The sequence below is a fragment of the Ruditapes philippinarum genome, unplaced genomic scaffold, assembly GCF_026571515.1.
Source record: "Ruditapes philippinarum isolate M1 unplaced genomic scaffold, ASM2657151v2 ctg2256_1_1_1_1, whole genome shotgun sequence".
NCBI classification, from domain to species: domain Eukaryota; kingdom Metazoa; phylum Mollusca; class Bivalvia; order Venerida; family Veneridae; genus Ruditapes; species Ruditapes philippinarum.
The window spans coordinates 237,529-255,017 of NW_026862338.1; the positions used below are offsets into that span (position 1 = coordinate 237,529).

General features: G+C 32.6%; 2 protein-coding genes across 2 annotated transcripts; one reads left to right on the plus strand and one right to left on the minus strand.

Moving 5' to 3' along the window:
- Window positions 1-472: 472 nt before the first annotated feature.
- On the plus strand, window positions 473-11,503 carry LOC132718732 (uncharacterized). The gene is made up of 7 exons (XM_060702451.1): window positions 473-512; window positions 4,031-4,125; window positions 4,666-5,219; window positions 5,726-5,884; window positions 6,303-6,794; window positions 7,009-7,099; window positions 7,575-11,503. The coding sequence occupies exons 2-7, from the start codon at window positions 4,116-4,118 to the stop codon at window positions 11,168-11,170; spliced, it is 4,902 nt and encodes a 1,633-aa protein (XP_060558434.1). The 5' UTR covers window positions 473-512; window positions 4,031-4,115; the 3' UTR covers window positions 11,171-11,503.
- A 740-nt stretch (window positions 11,504-12,243) lies between these two features.
- LOC132718733 (uncharacterized) lies at window positions 12,244-15,719 on the minus strand. The gene is made up of 4 exons (XM_060702452.1): window positions 15,564-15,719; window positions 14,854-14,953; window positions 13,588-13,745; window positions 12,244-12,750 (listed from the first exon to the last, which is right to left on the minus strand). Exons 1-4 carry the CDS (start codon window positions 15,646-15,648, stop codon window positions 12,581-12,583), a joined length of 513 nt encoding a protein of 170 aa, XP_060558435.1. The 5' UTR covers window positions 15,649-15,719; the 3' UTR covers window positions 12,244-12,580.
- Between the last annotated feature and the right edge of the window lie 1,770 nt (window positions 15,720-17,489).

A 17,489-nucleotide genomic window follows, 5' to 3' on the forward strand; every position in this document is an offset into this window, starting at 1 on the left:
CAGAACAGTAGCCAGTTCGTTTTTCTCACAAGTAATCTGGAACATAAGTTATAAGGGTCCTTACAGCCGTATGCGCTAATTAATTTCGATTAATCTTTAAAATATATATCGACCCTTTTTCCTATTCAAAGTGGTCATTATCCCCCCTCCCACCACTACTCGGCGTTCTTTTACGGTGAATATTGTGTACTGTAATGCACGAGTTTCTTGACTTCACATATTTTCTATTGTATAGAAATCAATAGAACAATAACCGGTCGGTATCTTTTTGCAGACCTGTTAACCGGTCGGTAAGTGATTTACTAGACCGCTTTTAACAAAGGAGCCGGTTGGTAAAGATAGTTACCGCACTCGGAATAGGTCTGCATAGTATTTACAGACCCGGTGGCCTTTTAAAAACCTCGATCGCTACGCTCTCTCGGTCTTCAAATCGCCATACTATGCAGACCTATTACTCGTACGGTAACTATTACAGACCAACCAAAATGGACGGTTTTTACATACAGAAAGAGGTTCGTGTACATTATTTTCAATATCTAACGGTAACCTTGTGCAAGGCTATTTCTCTTGTATACAACACCATTCAAATGTACATTGAATTTACATTGATATTATATAGACCACGTATTTATCTCTGAATTCAATATTACAATAAAACTCAATAAAATTTCGTATATTATATATATGGAGATCCAATATGGCGAATGTTCAATGTGACCTATATAGTTATGATATATTTTGGCAGGAATCTGGATAAGTTACTATGTTATTATATTTATATTCAATGTATCATAATAAAGTATCTAAGGTGATACAAAGTGGAAGTTTCGGTTTCAGGAATGTTTGCTTATCTTAAAAAAGAGGAAAAAAGAATCCCTAAATCTCAAAACGACGATAATGATACAGCTCGGTTTTATGAACGGTGCTGTAAAGTGGAAATATCTTACCCACCCCCACTAGTACTCCTGCATCGGCTTAAGCAAAATTCAACATTTAAACATGAAAATGGTGAAATTTTGAATTTAGAAATATCCGCAGATGTGTTCATACGGCGGTTGCCATGGAACTTACAATGTGACACTTTCGTTCTATTCCATAAAAAGCGGCGTATGGCCCCCAAGTAAATGAAAGCTTACACGAGAAAACAATGGGCGAGACTAAATAAATTGGAATTCTGAAAGAGGGTCTGAGATTGTAAAGCCTGCTTATCACAGACAAATGACAAATTTAAAAAGCAGGCACCATATCCTAAAATTGATTATGCAGTATTCAAGTAGGTATACTAGAGTCACCCTAGTTGAAAAAGGCCAAATAAAAGTAACTAAAATTACCACATACTTTAATTAATGCCTGTTTAGTTGTATGTGTATAACTATTATTTACTTTAAAAGGAATGAATTATAACAGAATATTGTCAATTTCTACAAATTTGTTCAGTCTTAAGCAGTAAAACAACTTACATAAATTATGCCACTAGTTTTGTCAGACGCAAAACAGTCGAAAGAAACACTGCAATTGGGTTGATTTAAAGGCTCCTTTGTTCTGTCAGTGTCAATTCATTTTTCTTTGTTTTTCTTCTTTGAAGAGAATAATAATTACATTATACAAATGTGTTTCAAATGTTTTCTTATATGCTATAATGAAGAATGTATTTGAATATATCATCAATGGGTTTGAATATTCACATGCATTTCAAAAATACAAAATTGTATCTTAGATTTAATAACTTAAATTTCACAGAACGCTATTCAAATAAGGTAAAGAAGTTTGATATTCATTTACCTTTTTCTTTTTAACAACAAATTAAAAGAAAAAAGAAAAAAAGAACTTCAGTCTTTATGTTCTTTTTCAAAACTGATTTAAATTTTAAACATATATTATAGTCTGATTTTATTGACCTGTCAATTATGAATACATTATAGCACTTATTTAAATTTAGATCCCACTTCGGTTTCTTCCGTGTAGTTTACGAGAATTAATGTGGGGCTTATTAGTCATGGATTGAATGTCGGTTAAAAGAATGCCTGATAATTGAGAGGTCTGTGGTTCGATCCTTACTGTTGCCATTGTTTTATGCCTACTAGTACTCTTTCTTTATTTTTGCAGTATATTTTAACGGAACAGATTTGTAGTGTGTTTTACTGCATTGAAAAGACATTTATTGATTTTAATCCGTTTTAATTTTAAACATGAATCCTTAAAACATGTTATTTAAAAAGAGTATAGACTTAATACAATTAAGTAAAACATAATAAAACAAAACGAACAACATAAAAAATAATCATATATTGCTTCAATAATGTTGAAAGTATTAATGAGGGGAAAAAAGCATGGACCAACGCGGTCTCGAACTTATAACACGTATGGCACTTAGATTATAAACTCGTGCTTTACCCTATTGCGCTGTAACACTGAGTACACTTAGTTTATAGGTACAAATTAAACAAGTAGAGATTTTGATGCTAAAGCATCAAGTCGCCGGATAGAAAAATGATTGTATTATCATAAATATAAGAAAATATAAGTTTAATGGTTCAAGTATAAAAATAAAAGACACACCGTGTTGAGTAATGTTTGCCACTGAGGCTTGTAAGGCAAGTGCTATGCTGGTAATTCTTCTTGTAATTATACTTTATACATATACTGTTGTACCATACATTGAAATCCGTATAGGTTACTAGTTCAGATTCAGATAATTACCGACAAATAATTACCGATCATCGAATATTTGCAAAGTGACTATGAAAATATATATGTTTAATTATTACATGAAACAATACAATTTTACTGTAAAAGTGTTGTACATCATTATTATGTGCTATAGAAAAAATATATAATTTTGTTGAAATCAATACACGTATTCCAATCGTTACATACGATATATAAAATTAACGTTTAATTGCCTTTCAGTGCGATAAACTATCAACACAAAGATAGTTTATTATTTTTTTCTATGTATCTAATACGATTCCGGACCCCTGACGTCATACCGTTTTGGAAACCTGACGGAATATACCGAAATCAACGATTACCATTATATGTTTCAATAATGTGCCTCTTAAGCATAACATTATTTTGGGATGTTCAACCTAAACTAAACAATTGAACTTTCTTGTCGAATGTTTGACAGAAAGGGCCAAGTTAAACCCTTTACCAAGAAGAAAGGAAAAGGTTTTGAAAATGTATTTTTAAAGTAAACAGGTTTCTCTTATGATATAAAGTATGAACCTGATTAATGAAAAATAACTTATGTAATTATCTGTACATAATTACAATGATTTACATCTTATCAGTTACCACCATTAACAAATTACCTGTCTTATCAGCAATCTGTTACTATTAATAGATTTTATAACGATATATAACATATATAAACATGTAGTCACGTGATTCTTACGAAAGACCAGGGAGCATTTGTTTATAATTAGATAAAATAATGTAATATAAAAGGTCTCATAAAAATAAAAAACCAAATAGTTCTAAAGAGTCATTTCAAATATCATTCATGATTTATTTATTATAAAATACCATTGCTTGACACATAGAAAAAAGTAATAGTATCTCTAATATTCAATGACTGATCCTAGCTTGGGGATACGTTATTGATTCATTTTATGAAAATTGAAATGTTGCTTTTTAAGACGTCAATATGTGCATATTTCATTCCACTGAGCAAAGTTATCATATGTTTGATTTTTTGTGATTACTGAAAAATAATTGTTGTCTTTTATTGTTCAATGATTGATATGCTTTTATTTTCAGATTTTAAGGGTTTCTCCTACCATAGGTATAATATTAAACTATTACAAATATAGTCGCCGGTTTCTACCGGCGACTAATTAAATTCCATCGTACAGCGTACATCTCACGGAACTTACCGAAAATCTACCAAAGATTAATATACTGTGTGCATCGACCGTGTAATCAGTATATGTAATTGACAGGTAACAATACAAAACGTATCGAGATAGACCGTAATGACAACTATCCATGCAGATTTAATATGGTAAAATTTTCTACCTGTTTTCAGCGACATATTCATTGAATGGTGGATTAGTTAAATAGGCCGGGAGAAGTCAGGCATGAGAGGTGGATAAATGCGTGTGTAGTTGACAATGGCAACAGGTGGGATTTTCCTATGAATTACATTGTTTGAATGCTCGTGGCAATAATGTCTTTTTTATAACTTTATACTGCTGGTTGTTTAATTTTAATATCATAAGCTGTACTGGTATTAGTTTTACTGTTTCTAGCTACCTGAATCCTTACAGTTAATCACAAAAAAGGAATTGTTTAATAGCTCAAAAACAATGTGTATATCCATATCATATCATGCAATGTAACACTACATGAGTAGGCTGACAGTAGGTGGAGCTTAACTGTATTGCTTATAATGAAAGACACGAATACGCGACAGTAGTTGAATATCAAAACTCCTTAATCACATAAAATCAGATTTTTCAGCTGATATATTGTTTCTTGAAAATAAAATGAAGCTTAAAGTTAAAAAATTATGTCATCAACATAATCTTTATAATATCATCCGCGTTCATTTTATAGTCTGCGACATATTAAATGAAAAGTGAAATTATTTTGTGAAAAATGAATACATTAAAAATGTTTCATTCTCGTATTGACATTTATATATACTTATATACGTTTCAGGATCTGGCGTCAGTACGCATAATGACCAGCTTCAAAACCCACGCTATAAGGACTGGGTAAAAGCAGGTCTTAGTCTCAAGTACTTCAAAGATGGGATTGAAGTATTTGTAGACACGCGTTTAAGGTTACAGCAAGAAAGTCTGCTGAATGTCCTGAAGAGAGGACTAAACCTTGCATCAATCGATTGTGACGAATGTACGTTACAGAACCTGTTGCCCCATAAATCCCGTAGCTGTGGTAGAGGAAAGTTATGTCTTTGTTACACGCATCAGACAAGACGGACCTGCCCAAACAGAGTATGCGGAAGATTAAACGATCAGATCACTTTGCAGCACCGTTATGGTTCCCCTTCGTGGTATAATACCGACTTCGCCAAGTGGTGCTCAAACCATTGGGAAATCGGAAAATGTTACCTAGACAGGAAAGGTTACAAGGAGAGGACATCTGCTGTTGATACAGATTGCAAAGGACTCCTTGACATAATTATCAATGACATGTTTATTCACGGGTTTATAGACGTTCCAATTGACCCTCCTAACGACTATTTTTCTAAGGTAATTCAAAACCTGACATTTAAACAAATTAATTTTACTTCAGAATCAAGGGATTAACTATTTTGATTACATACTTCGTAAACAGAACGTAAATAACACATGACCTTAACTTGTTTTTTTAATATAGTTAATATGGAAGAAGATTAATCAGTTCGGACAGGGCACCCGACTTATGTTGCATATACATATCTTGTTTTGTTTATGGGATACGTGTCCTTTTTACGATTAAATAAAACTTAATAAGTTACATTTTCTCCTTTGGAATTTGAAAACTTATTCCATGTAGGCATATAGGGCTAAATCTCTCTGTTGAAATGCGAGCAGTATATATCATACAGAAATTTATTCTAGTCTCTTATAGCTCATTCAATGTATGCTAAGACTCATGAGATAAACCCCAACAGAGACCATATCAAAGCGATGAATGTATATGTTCTTTACATATTTAAAATACATATTTTCTATCACGTTATATTTTTTGAAATGTTTATATCAATTTTATTCAGATAAAGACGGCACGGAATGAAATTCTACATTCTCCGAAACTGGAGGTTACTGATGATGCTTTGCAAGATCTAATCGAGAATATGACAAAGGCTCTAGAGGACAAGAAATATCTCGGCAGCAGTCATCAAGCAAAGAACGCTATTCAAAAACTGTCATTGGTAAAGCTTTTAATGACCGTATAGCATTGTACGTGACTAGAATACCCGACAGAAAGTAACAATAATTATTGTATTATGCCAAAATAAATACATGCTATTATAGAAAGTGAGGAGTAAAATTGATCAACACAAAATCAAATATCTAGGTATCACAAATTAACTCAAATTCAAAACATCCATTTTAATCATTAAATTAATGAAGCCTTATTGGACAGGTCACATACCTCGCCTCCCTGAATGATTGCTGGCGATATCCAAATACAAATATTCTCGAATATGTAAACATTCGGCAAAACGCGGAGACTTATATCTTTGAATGATAAATTGGGTTACAATACCTTCAAACATGCTATTTATTCTTCATGAATAAAAAGGTTAACATATTTTGTTTGCACTAACATGATTTAATTTTTTCCAGCTGAAAAGTGAACGCTTTATCATAAATAGTCATGATGAAATGGAGGTTCGAGAATCAGCGTTAAATGCAATCAGAGAAGCAAAAGAGGAAGCGCTTGAATGTTTGGAAGACAAACAAGCTGAAATAATGCAAAACATACAAGTGGACAAAATAAAGAACGACATTGAGAAACTGAAAGAATCGGTTGAATCTATGGCAACAAAACAAACAAACAATGAATTACAACTAAAGACTCTGAATGCAATTGAAGCAAAACAGACAACATCCGAGGCGGAGATGTCTACAATAAAGCATAAACTAAGTTCATTGTCAAATGCACAGAATGTGCTAGAGGCTAGGTTGAACTCTGTCAATACTGCTGTAAATACCCTCCCAACTGTAAATGCTAGACTTGATTCCATAGAGGAGGCGCAGAGAAAGTTAGATACAGATGTGACAAGCTTTAAGGATATTCAAGACCACGTGCTTGTTAAAGTCAAAGAGATACAGAATGTAAGTTTTCGTTTGTATATGCTATATTTATCTATTTGTTGTAAGTTTTAACATGTTTTACATATTACAGATAATACCTATTAGCTGCTTGCTAAGTAACAATTAATGTATAAGTGATCAGTGCATTTCAGAGTAGTTGTTTTTCTTAGAAAATTATATAGCTTTCAAATGTGATAAATAACTATTCATTCAAAAAATATGTGTTGAATTACAGGACATTTTGCAGTTAAAGACAAGATTAAAAACGAAAGAAAATACCGAGCGCCTTCACCAGGATAAAATAGATTATCTAAAGAAAAAGTCTGGTAATTAATCAAATTGACCACTTGCAGTAAAATTAACATTGCATTTTCCTTTTAAAATAAGAAAGACTAGTTACACAATATATTTTTATAATTCATGTATATAGTTAAGAGTTAGGTTGGCCTTCAGGTTACTCCAGAGTTCCTTCATGAAAATTTATTCAAGAGTATAGGTATACAATTGTCACATTTTTCAAATATTGATGAAAACAATAGCAATGTATCATTTGGATATTCTTATAAAATGCTACTTGAAAAAAATGTTGATTAAGTAATTTTATTAGAATGGCCATTTATCTGATGAATAATGATATTCTTTTCATGATTTATCGGATCATTTATCTCACACTTGCCAACAACTTACGTGGTTTGTTGTAAATACTGTCAACGTAGTTATTCATTGAATTACAAACCCTCTATTATAGAACAGTAAATTTTACTGTTACTAATTTATGTTTGTCATTGTTATTTTTTTCAGAATTGCAACGGTGTTTATGTGATTTGTACAAAAAGTATCTATCAACAATTCCAGTGTCTCCTGTATTGGAAGAAATAGATGCCCACATAGAAGACATATATGTAGCTCTAACAGTTACAGATGATCTTGTGTGCAAGGTTACATGGGATAACCGTGCTGTACCTAGAGAAGTTCATGGTTATGCAGATATTCTTTCAAAGAATGATAATCTCTGTAAGAACGTTTATGTTATTGGGGATGCTGGTATTGGCAAGACCACTTGGTGTATGAAAGTGTTACGATCGTGGTCTATTGCAATTGACAAGTCTGGCTCATCGCCATTGTCAGAAAATGAACAATTTTTATCAGAAAACTTTGATATAGTATTGTTTGTGTCACTTCGACTTGCCGTAACACACTGCAATATTTCTGACATGATTAAGGGCCAATTGTTTGAGGAATATCCGGGTATGTATGAAAATGCTTTAAAGATAATACAAAATGAGCCGGAGAGATGCTTGATAATTTGTGACGGATTTGATGAATGGATACCTCAGGGACCTATAGTCAATCAGTCGCCATTGTATCATGCAGATCTCCCTGGAAGAAAAGATCTCAACGGTGCAGTAATAGTGACCACAACAAGACCGTGGAAACTTGACAAGATACGGCTCTCTGACAAGCACATTGATCGTTCTGTTACGATAGAGGGTTTTTCTACGCATGAAAAGGTCATGACCTTAGCCGTCAAGCTAATTGACCACTTGAATATGAGAAATGTAAGTAATAACAATATCTCAAGAACTTTGGTAAACTTTGAAAATGATTTAAAAGCTTCCTTTCGATTGCAAACTACAAGGCCTACAATTTTAAAATCACCTTTGTTATCAACGTATGTTGTTTGCAAGTGGTATGATGACGGAACATTAGGCAGTAATGTGGCACTAAATTACATGAATATTTTTCAATTTCTTTTTGACCATTCTGAGAAGAAATATAGCGTTAAAATTGAACAACAAGTTAAAGAATACAAAAACGTTCCAAGCTGTATAACAGATCGACCTAGTTGTGTGAAGAACACGCATTATCTTGAGAAACTTGCAAGTTTTGCATTCGGAGCAATGATAAACGATCAAGGTAAAAGTAAATTGATATTTTCAAAACAAGATCTAAATCAGAGATTATCAGATGATGATCTTACATTTAGTATCAAAACAGGGATAATTTCTCAGTCTAGATCAGTTGGAAAGATTTTAACAAAGGAATGTAGATTGACATTTCTACATAAATCCATCCAAGAATTTCTGTCCGCACTTCACATTGTGTATGAAATCGGAAATGATCGTACAGAGGCCGTTGCCCGGCTTTTCGGACAATGCAGTTCTAAATCTAAACTTGACGAGTATGAAAACATAATTTTACTCACTTGTGGTTTAGACAGAAAGTCCAGTAGTGTCATATCAACGCATTTAGCGGACATTGCCGATTCAGAACTAAAATTTAACAAATATAGAGTACCATCCACTTTAGATCTGATCATAAAATGTGCAGAAGAGGTTGACAGTTCGAAAAATGAGAGTTTTGGCACTCAATACAGAAAGTATGTCATTAAAACACATATGATATATTTTGGAACTGGTAACTCTACAGAGTTACTCAAACGTATGGATAGCTTATTTGAATGCAACAAGGAGAACATAACGACCGTGGATCTGACTATCTGCTTTGAATCCAACGTTCAAGATAAATTAGAAAGAAAACAATCATTTTGTTCTATTTTAAGAAACATTCCTAAAGCTGTTCTTTTAAGAACTCTCAAAATAGAAAACACTAGCAACACTCGAGGTAGCGATGTAGATATAGGAAAATATTTGTTATCTTTCAAAGACTTAATTTATATTGAAGAGATTGTTTATGTTGATGAATATTGTAAGCCAATAACAATAGATTTATCATCAAGCAGAAAACTTACAAAGCTAGTTTTAGTTGTATGTTTGGACAAACTTGTGATAAACTCAATACTGTGCATGGAACTTATGGATGTTAAATGTTTGCAGAGTAAAACATCCCAAAGAGACTTTATTTTGGTATATATTTCATCGGGAATGACTATGAAAAAGCTAAGTATTTGTAACTTAAGTTCAAGTAAAATTATTGTAAAAACGAGTGGCCTTGTTCAAGGACAACAGACGACTTATCCAAACGGAATGAAAACATCGCGTTTAGAGAATGTCAACGTCGGGTTTTATAAACAATCAGTAACAAAATTCGGCCATATATATAATATTGACATTGGTGACTTTCATGAAGAATCATTAGAGTCTCAACTTCTGGGAGTTAGAATAAGGCAAAGGACACCTGTAAATCTTCAAAGTCTATTTCGACTCTTTAAGGAGTTCAGTGATGACGGTTTTGACAACTTGAATCGGATCTTATCTTCGCTACCATGCTTAGAAATGCTGGAGGTGAAATTGCCAGGCTTTCTTATTGATATTGGGCAATTGCAACATCTCAAAGGCATAAAAACATATATTTATCACATAGCCGAGCTGCAAAACTTCTTTACGAAACTACATCATGCAAAGGGCCTAAACACTCTCGAAGTCAACATAGTAAACCTTATGTTTCGAGACAAAGAAATGTTTTGTTTGCAATTTTGCGCTGATTTCAATAAAACATCTGCTGGAACCGCTGGTTACTTACATCTTTATCAATTCCTGATTCAACAGAGTGACAAGTGCAATACAGATGATCTGATCGACATTGGCGAATTAAAGAAAGCTTACCTGGATGTGTTTACATGCAGTCAGAAAAAGTCTCAACTTGAAGCATATATATCTACTGTGTATTTTAGGTATTCTGACTTTGATACTGCATCAATGAGAAGTTTGTTAAATTTGACCACTCTGAAGCTTGGAGGAGTAACACAGGATATGTTCATAAGAATAGGCGAACAATTTCAGTTTCTTCCACACCTAAGCAAAATCGAGCTAAATGGTTTACTATGGCTGTATATTGATGCTGAGCGAGTCTTTGGATGCTTAAAAACTTTGGTATCGTTGAGATACTTAACGGTGAGAAATGTATCACATGCCTGTTACCGAGCAATAGGTGCGATGTTCTCACACCTTAGGTATTTGCATTCATTTGAAGTTGAAGAAATTGGTGACAGGTTATGCCCTGTAATGCTAAAACAGATACCAGATATCTTTGCTCTTCGGTCTCTTACATGTTGGGCATTATCGCACAAGCATTGTAGAGTTTTGGCGAACGTTCTAAAAAAAATGACACACTTAGAAAACTTTTCATGCGGAGGTTTTGAGGAGTATTGGTATGGCTACATGTATTTTGAATTTAATCTTCTGAAGAGCTTGAAACAGATAAGCATTTCAAAGCTTGATATTGAATTAGACCAGTGGCACATTTTTGAGAAAAAGCTTCCAACTACTAAATGTACGGTAAAGTTAAATGACGTTTCAGTTTGTCAAGACGATGTTGTTGAGTACATGAAATGTTCTAGTAGACTCACATCCCAATGCTGGGAAGCAGTCGGACCATATGTATACAGCATTCAGTTCATTGTTAATGAAAGTACGAGCCATATAGATGACCAGTAGGAAATATTATTTTTAAAAAGTGTTAAAAGCCACATGTTTGACTTGAAATGTGGATAAACACTTACATAGAGAATTCGATAATTGTTTTATATAAAGGTAAAGCAAGGGTAGTCTACAAATGAAAATATTTACTTTTGTTTATCAAAGTTAAACAATGTAAATAAAAAACCTTTTGAACCTTGACAATACACGTATTCATAAACGTTTTTATGTTCATTGTTGGTAGAGCAATTTTATGTAAGTTAGAGTTATTTGTTAATAAAGTTAATTAATAATTCTGTGTTATGGCTTCCAATTTTCGTTTTCACATCATTCTTCTATACATGTATAAATATTTATATGGTCTCAATATTGAAATATTTTAAAAATTATTACATAGTATGTATTTTTTGTCATTTGTTTAAAGTTTTTAAGAGAAAAAAAAACTAAACTAAATTTCGATAGTCTACACATGTACAAATAATTATTTAGTCCTATTGTGTTATCGAAGTATTTCAACAAGAGAAATACCAACAAAAAGTCGTATACGCATTTACATTCCATGTAGCGTGTATAGAAACTTGTACAATTTGAATAAGAAAATCTCTCTTAAAATTATATGCTTTCTACTGAATGTAATACTAGTATACTAAATTTTAATATTTTTGTAAAATTCTACATTTGGTTATTATCATTTTCTGTACTGCAGTAACAATATAGGGACCAATATTTTTACCAGTATTATAATTATTCTTATTTATAGTCTGATCTATACATGCATATACAATTAAAACAATATACATACAGTAAATTGTACAGCCATTCTTTTTAGAATTATAACAGACTTTTCTGGTTTATAAGAGGGGCAACTCCACAGTCCACATTACAGAGATCTATAATATATACTGTAGATTTACCTCCCTTATTTACATAATTAAACCCATTTACATGTTAATATAAACACATCATAATATCTCTAAGACATTTATAAGTAAAACAGCATATTCCAAGCATTGAATGTTATACTTAATATAATTAAAATGTACTAATATTTATACCTACAACATAACTGTATGAGTAATTACAATAGGGTTGTTAATATTAAAATGGAAGAATAAAATCTCATTACTTTACTAAACCCTAAATGGTTGCCTCCTTATAAATGTACTAAACTCATTTATACATACTTATTTTATCTTTATACAATCATTAGTATTATAATTATGCTATGATACAGAAAAACACCTTTAGTTAACTATATGCCAAATTCAAATGTTCCCGCTATGTTCTTATAAAGTTAACGTTTGTATAGACCATTGTTTTTGTTTTTAATACATGTATATATTTATTAAACTAATATGCAAATTTCCGGGTAAATTATGTGTTTTCTTTATCCCTATCATGTTATTTCAAATACTTGTCTCCTTGAAGCTAATAATTTGCTGGCCTCGGTTGCGAATATGTGTAAGACATATTAGAGTACGACTGTTGTGGATGTTGAAACGACAAATCCGGATTCTTTTTCTGGTATTCCTGATTTAAACTTTCAGAACTGATGCTGGATAGATACGATTTGTTGTCGTCTTGGGTAGAATCTTTACCTAAAATGTATTACAAAATTTAACAGTTATAAAATATAAATGATTAAAGACTTTTTTAAATTTTGATAATTTTTATCTGAATGTCAATTCACATCGCTTGAGTGTGAAAATAATGCATGATTCGTCGTGCAAAACGTAACGCAGAATTGTGCAATAAATGGCGGATACCTGGCAAGATTTCAAACGCGGTAAGTAAACTAGCCAATATATTTTTTATTTAACCAAACTGAAAAAAAAATTAATCAGCTTGTTTTCAATTTTCTATGTCACCAGAAGTTCAGTAAATGTCATTTGCCTACCAAAAATCGAAATTATACGGTATTATATGCCTTGTTGTACTAATAAGACGACAAAAAGCCAAAATCACACTCAAGACGGTGGTCAAGCCATCATTTTCACGTATGTTCTCGAAAAGTAAGCAATGTTGATGAGGGATAAAGTACAATGTCTTCGAAGCCGTATGCGGCTATTCCTTTAAATAAAACATATATTGGCCGGTTTACTTACCGCGTTGGAAATCAAACCAGTTATCCGCCATTTATTGCACAATTCTGCGTTACTTTTTGCACGAATCGTGCATTATTTTCACATTCCAGCGTTACTGGAAATACTAGTACACGGTGTATTATTATTATTGTATTTATATTATTGTGTACAATAGTTTTGATTCGATACTGAATGATTAAGAAAAGCAAATGTAATTACGAACATGAACTACCGTTACATTAGCTTTTGATGGCTTGTGTGACTGCCTACATTGCACGCAACAAAATGTGCGCATTTTTATTTTTTACCCTTTTTATCATTGAAATAGTTTGTACTGTAACATATACGTACGGTATATTTTACTGTTGAAGTCACTCGGATAAACCATTGACGCGTTGCTCTTCGCTTTCCCTTGGTTTTTAAAAATACAGTACAAACAGAACATGCACCCAAGAAGACAAGCTAACCCAACTACTGTACTCACAACTAATCCAATCAACGCTGCCGTTCTAAAATAAAAATAAATTGAGCCGCATCACGACAAAACCAACGTAATGCGTTTGCGACCAGCATGGATCCAGATCAGGATCCATGCTGTTCGCTATCAGTTTCTCTACTTGTTATAGAGTTTGTAAGCGAACAACATATGGATCCTGATCAGATTGCGCAGATGCGCAGGCTGGTCTGGATCCATGCTGGTCGCAAATCCATTATGTTGGTTTTGTCGTGACGCGGCTCAATTAATGGAAAGTAAAACACGAAATGTATATAAAAACCAAAGTTGTTAAGAGAATACAGCTAATCACCAAGCACGATATTTGTTTCGATTATATTTCTGTATTTTTTTTAAAGTCAATTCCGTCCCAGAAATGAATTTTTCTTCCTTTTGTAGAAAGGGTAAACGTTCATTTTATAATGTAAGAATGTATTAAGAGCATGTGAGATGACAGCATTGAATGTGAATCTGAAAAAGTTAGCCTTGAATAAGAAATAATTGGTAATGAAGGTAACACACTGTTAACAAAGTGGTATCCTCATTCCAATCACTATAGCTGTCCTAATTGCCAAGACCCAAAGAAAGCAAATACGGTTCAGTTATATGGCCAATAAATTTGGGATTTTTTTGTTGTTGTTGTGTTGTTTTGAAAATGTAACCGGGTACCAATAGTAAATTTTTTTGAAAAATAAAAATGATAGCATTTTAAGCTAAATCGACCTTCAACTATTTTCATACATGTTTACAGTAGATGAACGAAATCACTTTGCCTGAATCTTTCTGGGAGCCTATTTAGTTTAATTTGAACATTCCTTGCGATAACAGAAAGTAGTCTTGTTTATAAACTATTATGTTAGGTCCTCCTATTTATAGGGTTCTTTAAGATACAAATACTATCAGAGCATTCTAAACAATAGAATTTAATGACACATTGCAGATGATATGAAGTTTGGTGAGTTAAGTAAAGGTGTTCTTCGCGTTTAAACAGTCATACTGGATTTTGTTACGGTTTTATTTATGTGGCGAATATAATACATGGTCGGAAGGAGTGATATTGAAACGCTTAAAAATCAATCAATAAAGGAATAGAACAAAGTAACATCACACACGGTTATACATACGTCATAGGACAGCACGTGTCACCACAACAACCATATTGACAGTAAACTGACTCTTTCTTATCGAAATAACATTCATCGGCTGCTTCCACTCGGTTCACACCTAGAAAGATTGAAAATGGCATTGTTCATTGTTATCTTTAAATAATGTTCTTTTACACTCTGAAGCATTGATAAGCCAACGATTACCTGGCCGGCTTGTCTTTAATTAAATGACACTTAAATTGTGTTTAAGGTCAGTTGCTACTTATGAAAGTTAATTGTGTTCAGGTTCAGTTGCTATTCATAAAACTGAATCAACTCAAAATTTAAGAAATGTTAATTTAGTTTGATACAATCTATCGTACTAAAGACTTAGAATTTTTATTTCTAAATTTCAAAAGTGAGCATGAACACAAAAATGTCAATTTTAGCGGACCTACTTACTTTTTTATTGTCGCATTACGAAAGAAATCATAAAAATGGCACGTAGTTTAAAGAAGTCAGTGGTTACACCAGACATTGGTCACCTAGTCGAGCATGAAGTAATGCAAGGATGAATACAATAGCTGTGCGATAACAGAAAAAATCTGAAAAAGTGCCCTTTAGGTTGACCTAAATTATGTTGGTGCGCCGTAAAGCCCAACAAACAAACCTCAGAAGTTTTACATTATGGTGTCATGGGTGTACAAATAACATACACTCTTCTAGTAAATAAATATGATAACACTTACCTAAGAAGCAAAATCCAACAAACGCTATATCTAGAAAAGTTTTAAGACAAAAATGGGTCTCAAAAAAGGAATAAAATAATATCATTTTTTCTACTAGTATCTTAAAAAAGTATGTCGAACGTTTGAAGGAAAAGCTTTTTAGATTAAAAATGAATTACGAAATTAACATATTCAATTTGTATTGATGCTTTATATCTATATCACTCAACATATGAGCCGTGTCATGACAAAACCAACGTAATGAGTTTGCGACCAGCATGGATCCAGACCAGTCTGCGCATCCGCGCAGTCTGATCAGGATCCACGCTGTTCGCTATCAGTTTATTTACTTGTTATAGGGTCTGTAAGCGAACAGCATGGATCCTGATCAGACTGCGCGGATGCGCAGGCTGGTCTGGATCCATGCTGGTCGCAAACCCACTATGTTGGTTTTGTCGTGACGCGGCTCATATAAGGTTTTTTTGCGCATCAATAGAAAATATTCATTGAACGTCAGATCAGTAGTATAAAAAATAAAAGTGTATATTGACCTATTAAATTCAAACGAAAATGGTATAATTTATTCTATGACACGCTTGAGGAAGATTTGAAAATATGTAATACTGTGCCGTGCCAATAGCGACACCCAAATAAATAAATACAGTTGATGGAAATTATAGTAACCAGCATATATCTATCTATTCAATCAGATAAAATCAGGTTTCAACTCATGCCGACATTGTAAAGGTCACATGGCGACTTCCCAGCATTACTGATGCATGTATAGACCCCTGGTGCCCCTCCATACATTAGTAAAATCTTGAATTTTGTTGAACAATCCGAAGCCACTGATGGATAGGTCCAGCTTAAAAAAGTAATACAAATCCATGCATCAACACTAAAATATGCAAACAATTAAAAATTATTGTTTTGTGCAATTGATGGGATTGATTACGTAGACATGAGTATTCTCATAAAAGGGTTAAATAAACATTAACGTTGAACAATACATTAGAATAAATGTAACCAACCCTTAGATGGTTCGTAATGTTAACCCGGAATTATGGATTGTTGAATGTGAATATTCAGCAATTTAAAAAGGCAATAATGAAGTGAATAGAACATAATTATTTCTTTTATTTGTTGGCTTTCAAGTCACATCGACACAGTGAATGAAATAAGTCGACTTCCCAGATTTTACTAGTAGAAAAAGATCTCACGTGTCCCTCTGTGCATTATTTCAGACACGAACGCTTAGCTGAGTAGAGCCACTGGCGCTCCTCGCATGCAAGAAACCAAAGTCCGCAGAATTGAGGGGCAAGTGGTGTAAAGTCAATGAACTTACCCACTCGAAACCGTATATATTTATAGAAATGATAGAAATACGTAAATTAATGAAATATTAGAAAACACATAAATAATCAGTAACATAATGAAATAACCCACATATTTTAACAATAATGAAATGGTGAAGAATAGAAGAAACACATTTATATAATGAAAGAAATAATAGAATATTAATAAATGTTATTAATCAAACCATATCTAACTGTATCATTTTAGTGCATTGAGATGTTAAAGTTATATTTTGTGTATGGTCAATAACTTATTAGCCTAAACCAGACTGTTGTTGTTCATTTGTGTATTTGGAAATAGAAATACCTTCTTCTATGCAATAAATAGATTTATAGAATAGATTCGTGTATAATTATGCAATTCATGAAATAATAGAATAAACATACGCAAATAATGAAGTAGAAGGATGAATATATGCATGCAATGAAATAATAGAATATACATACATGTTATTTATCAAATGACAGAATAAACATATGGAAATAATGAAAACTAAAAGATTAACTAAGGACATCGTAGGGCAGTTTTATAGGTAAATTTATAAGAGCAGGCGGTTTGTAACTAAAAAATAATTTATTCATAAACAACAAA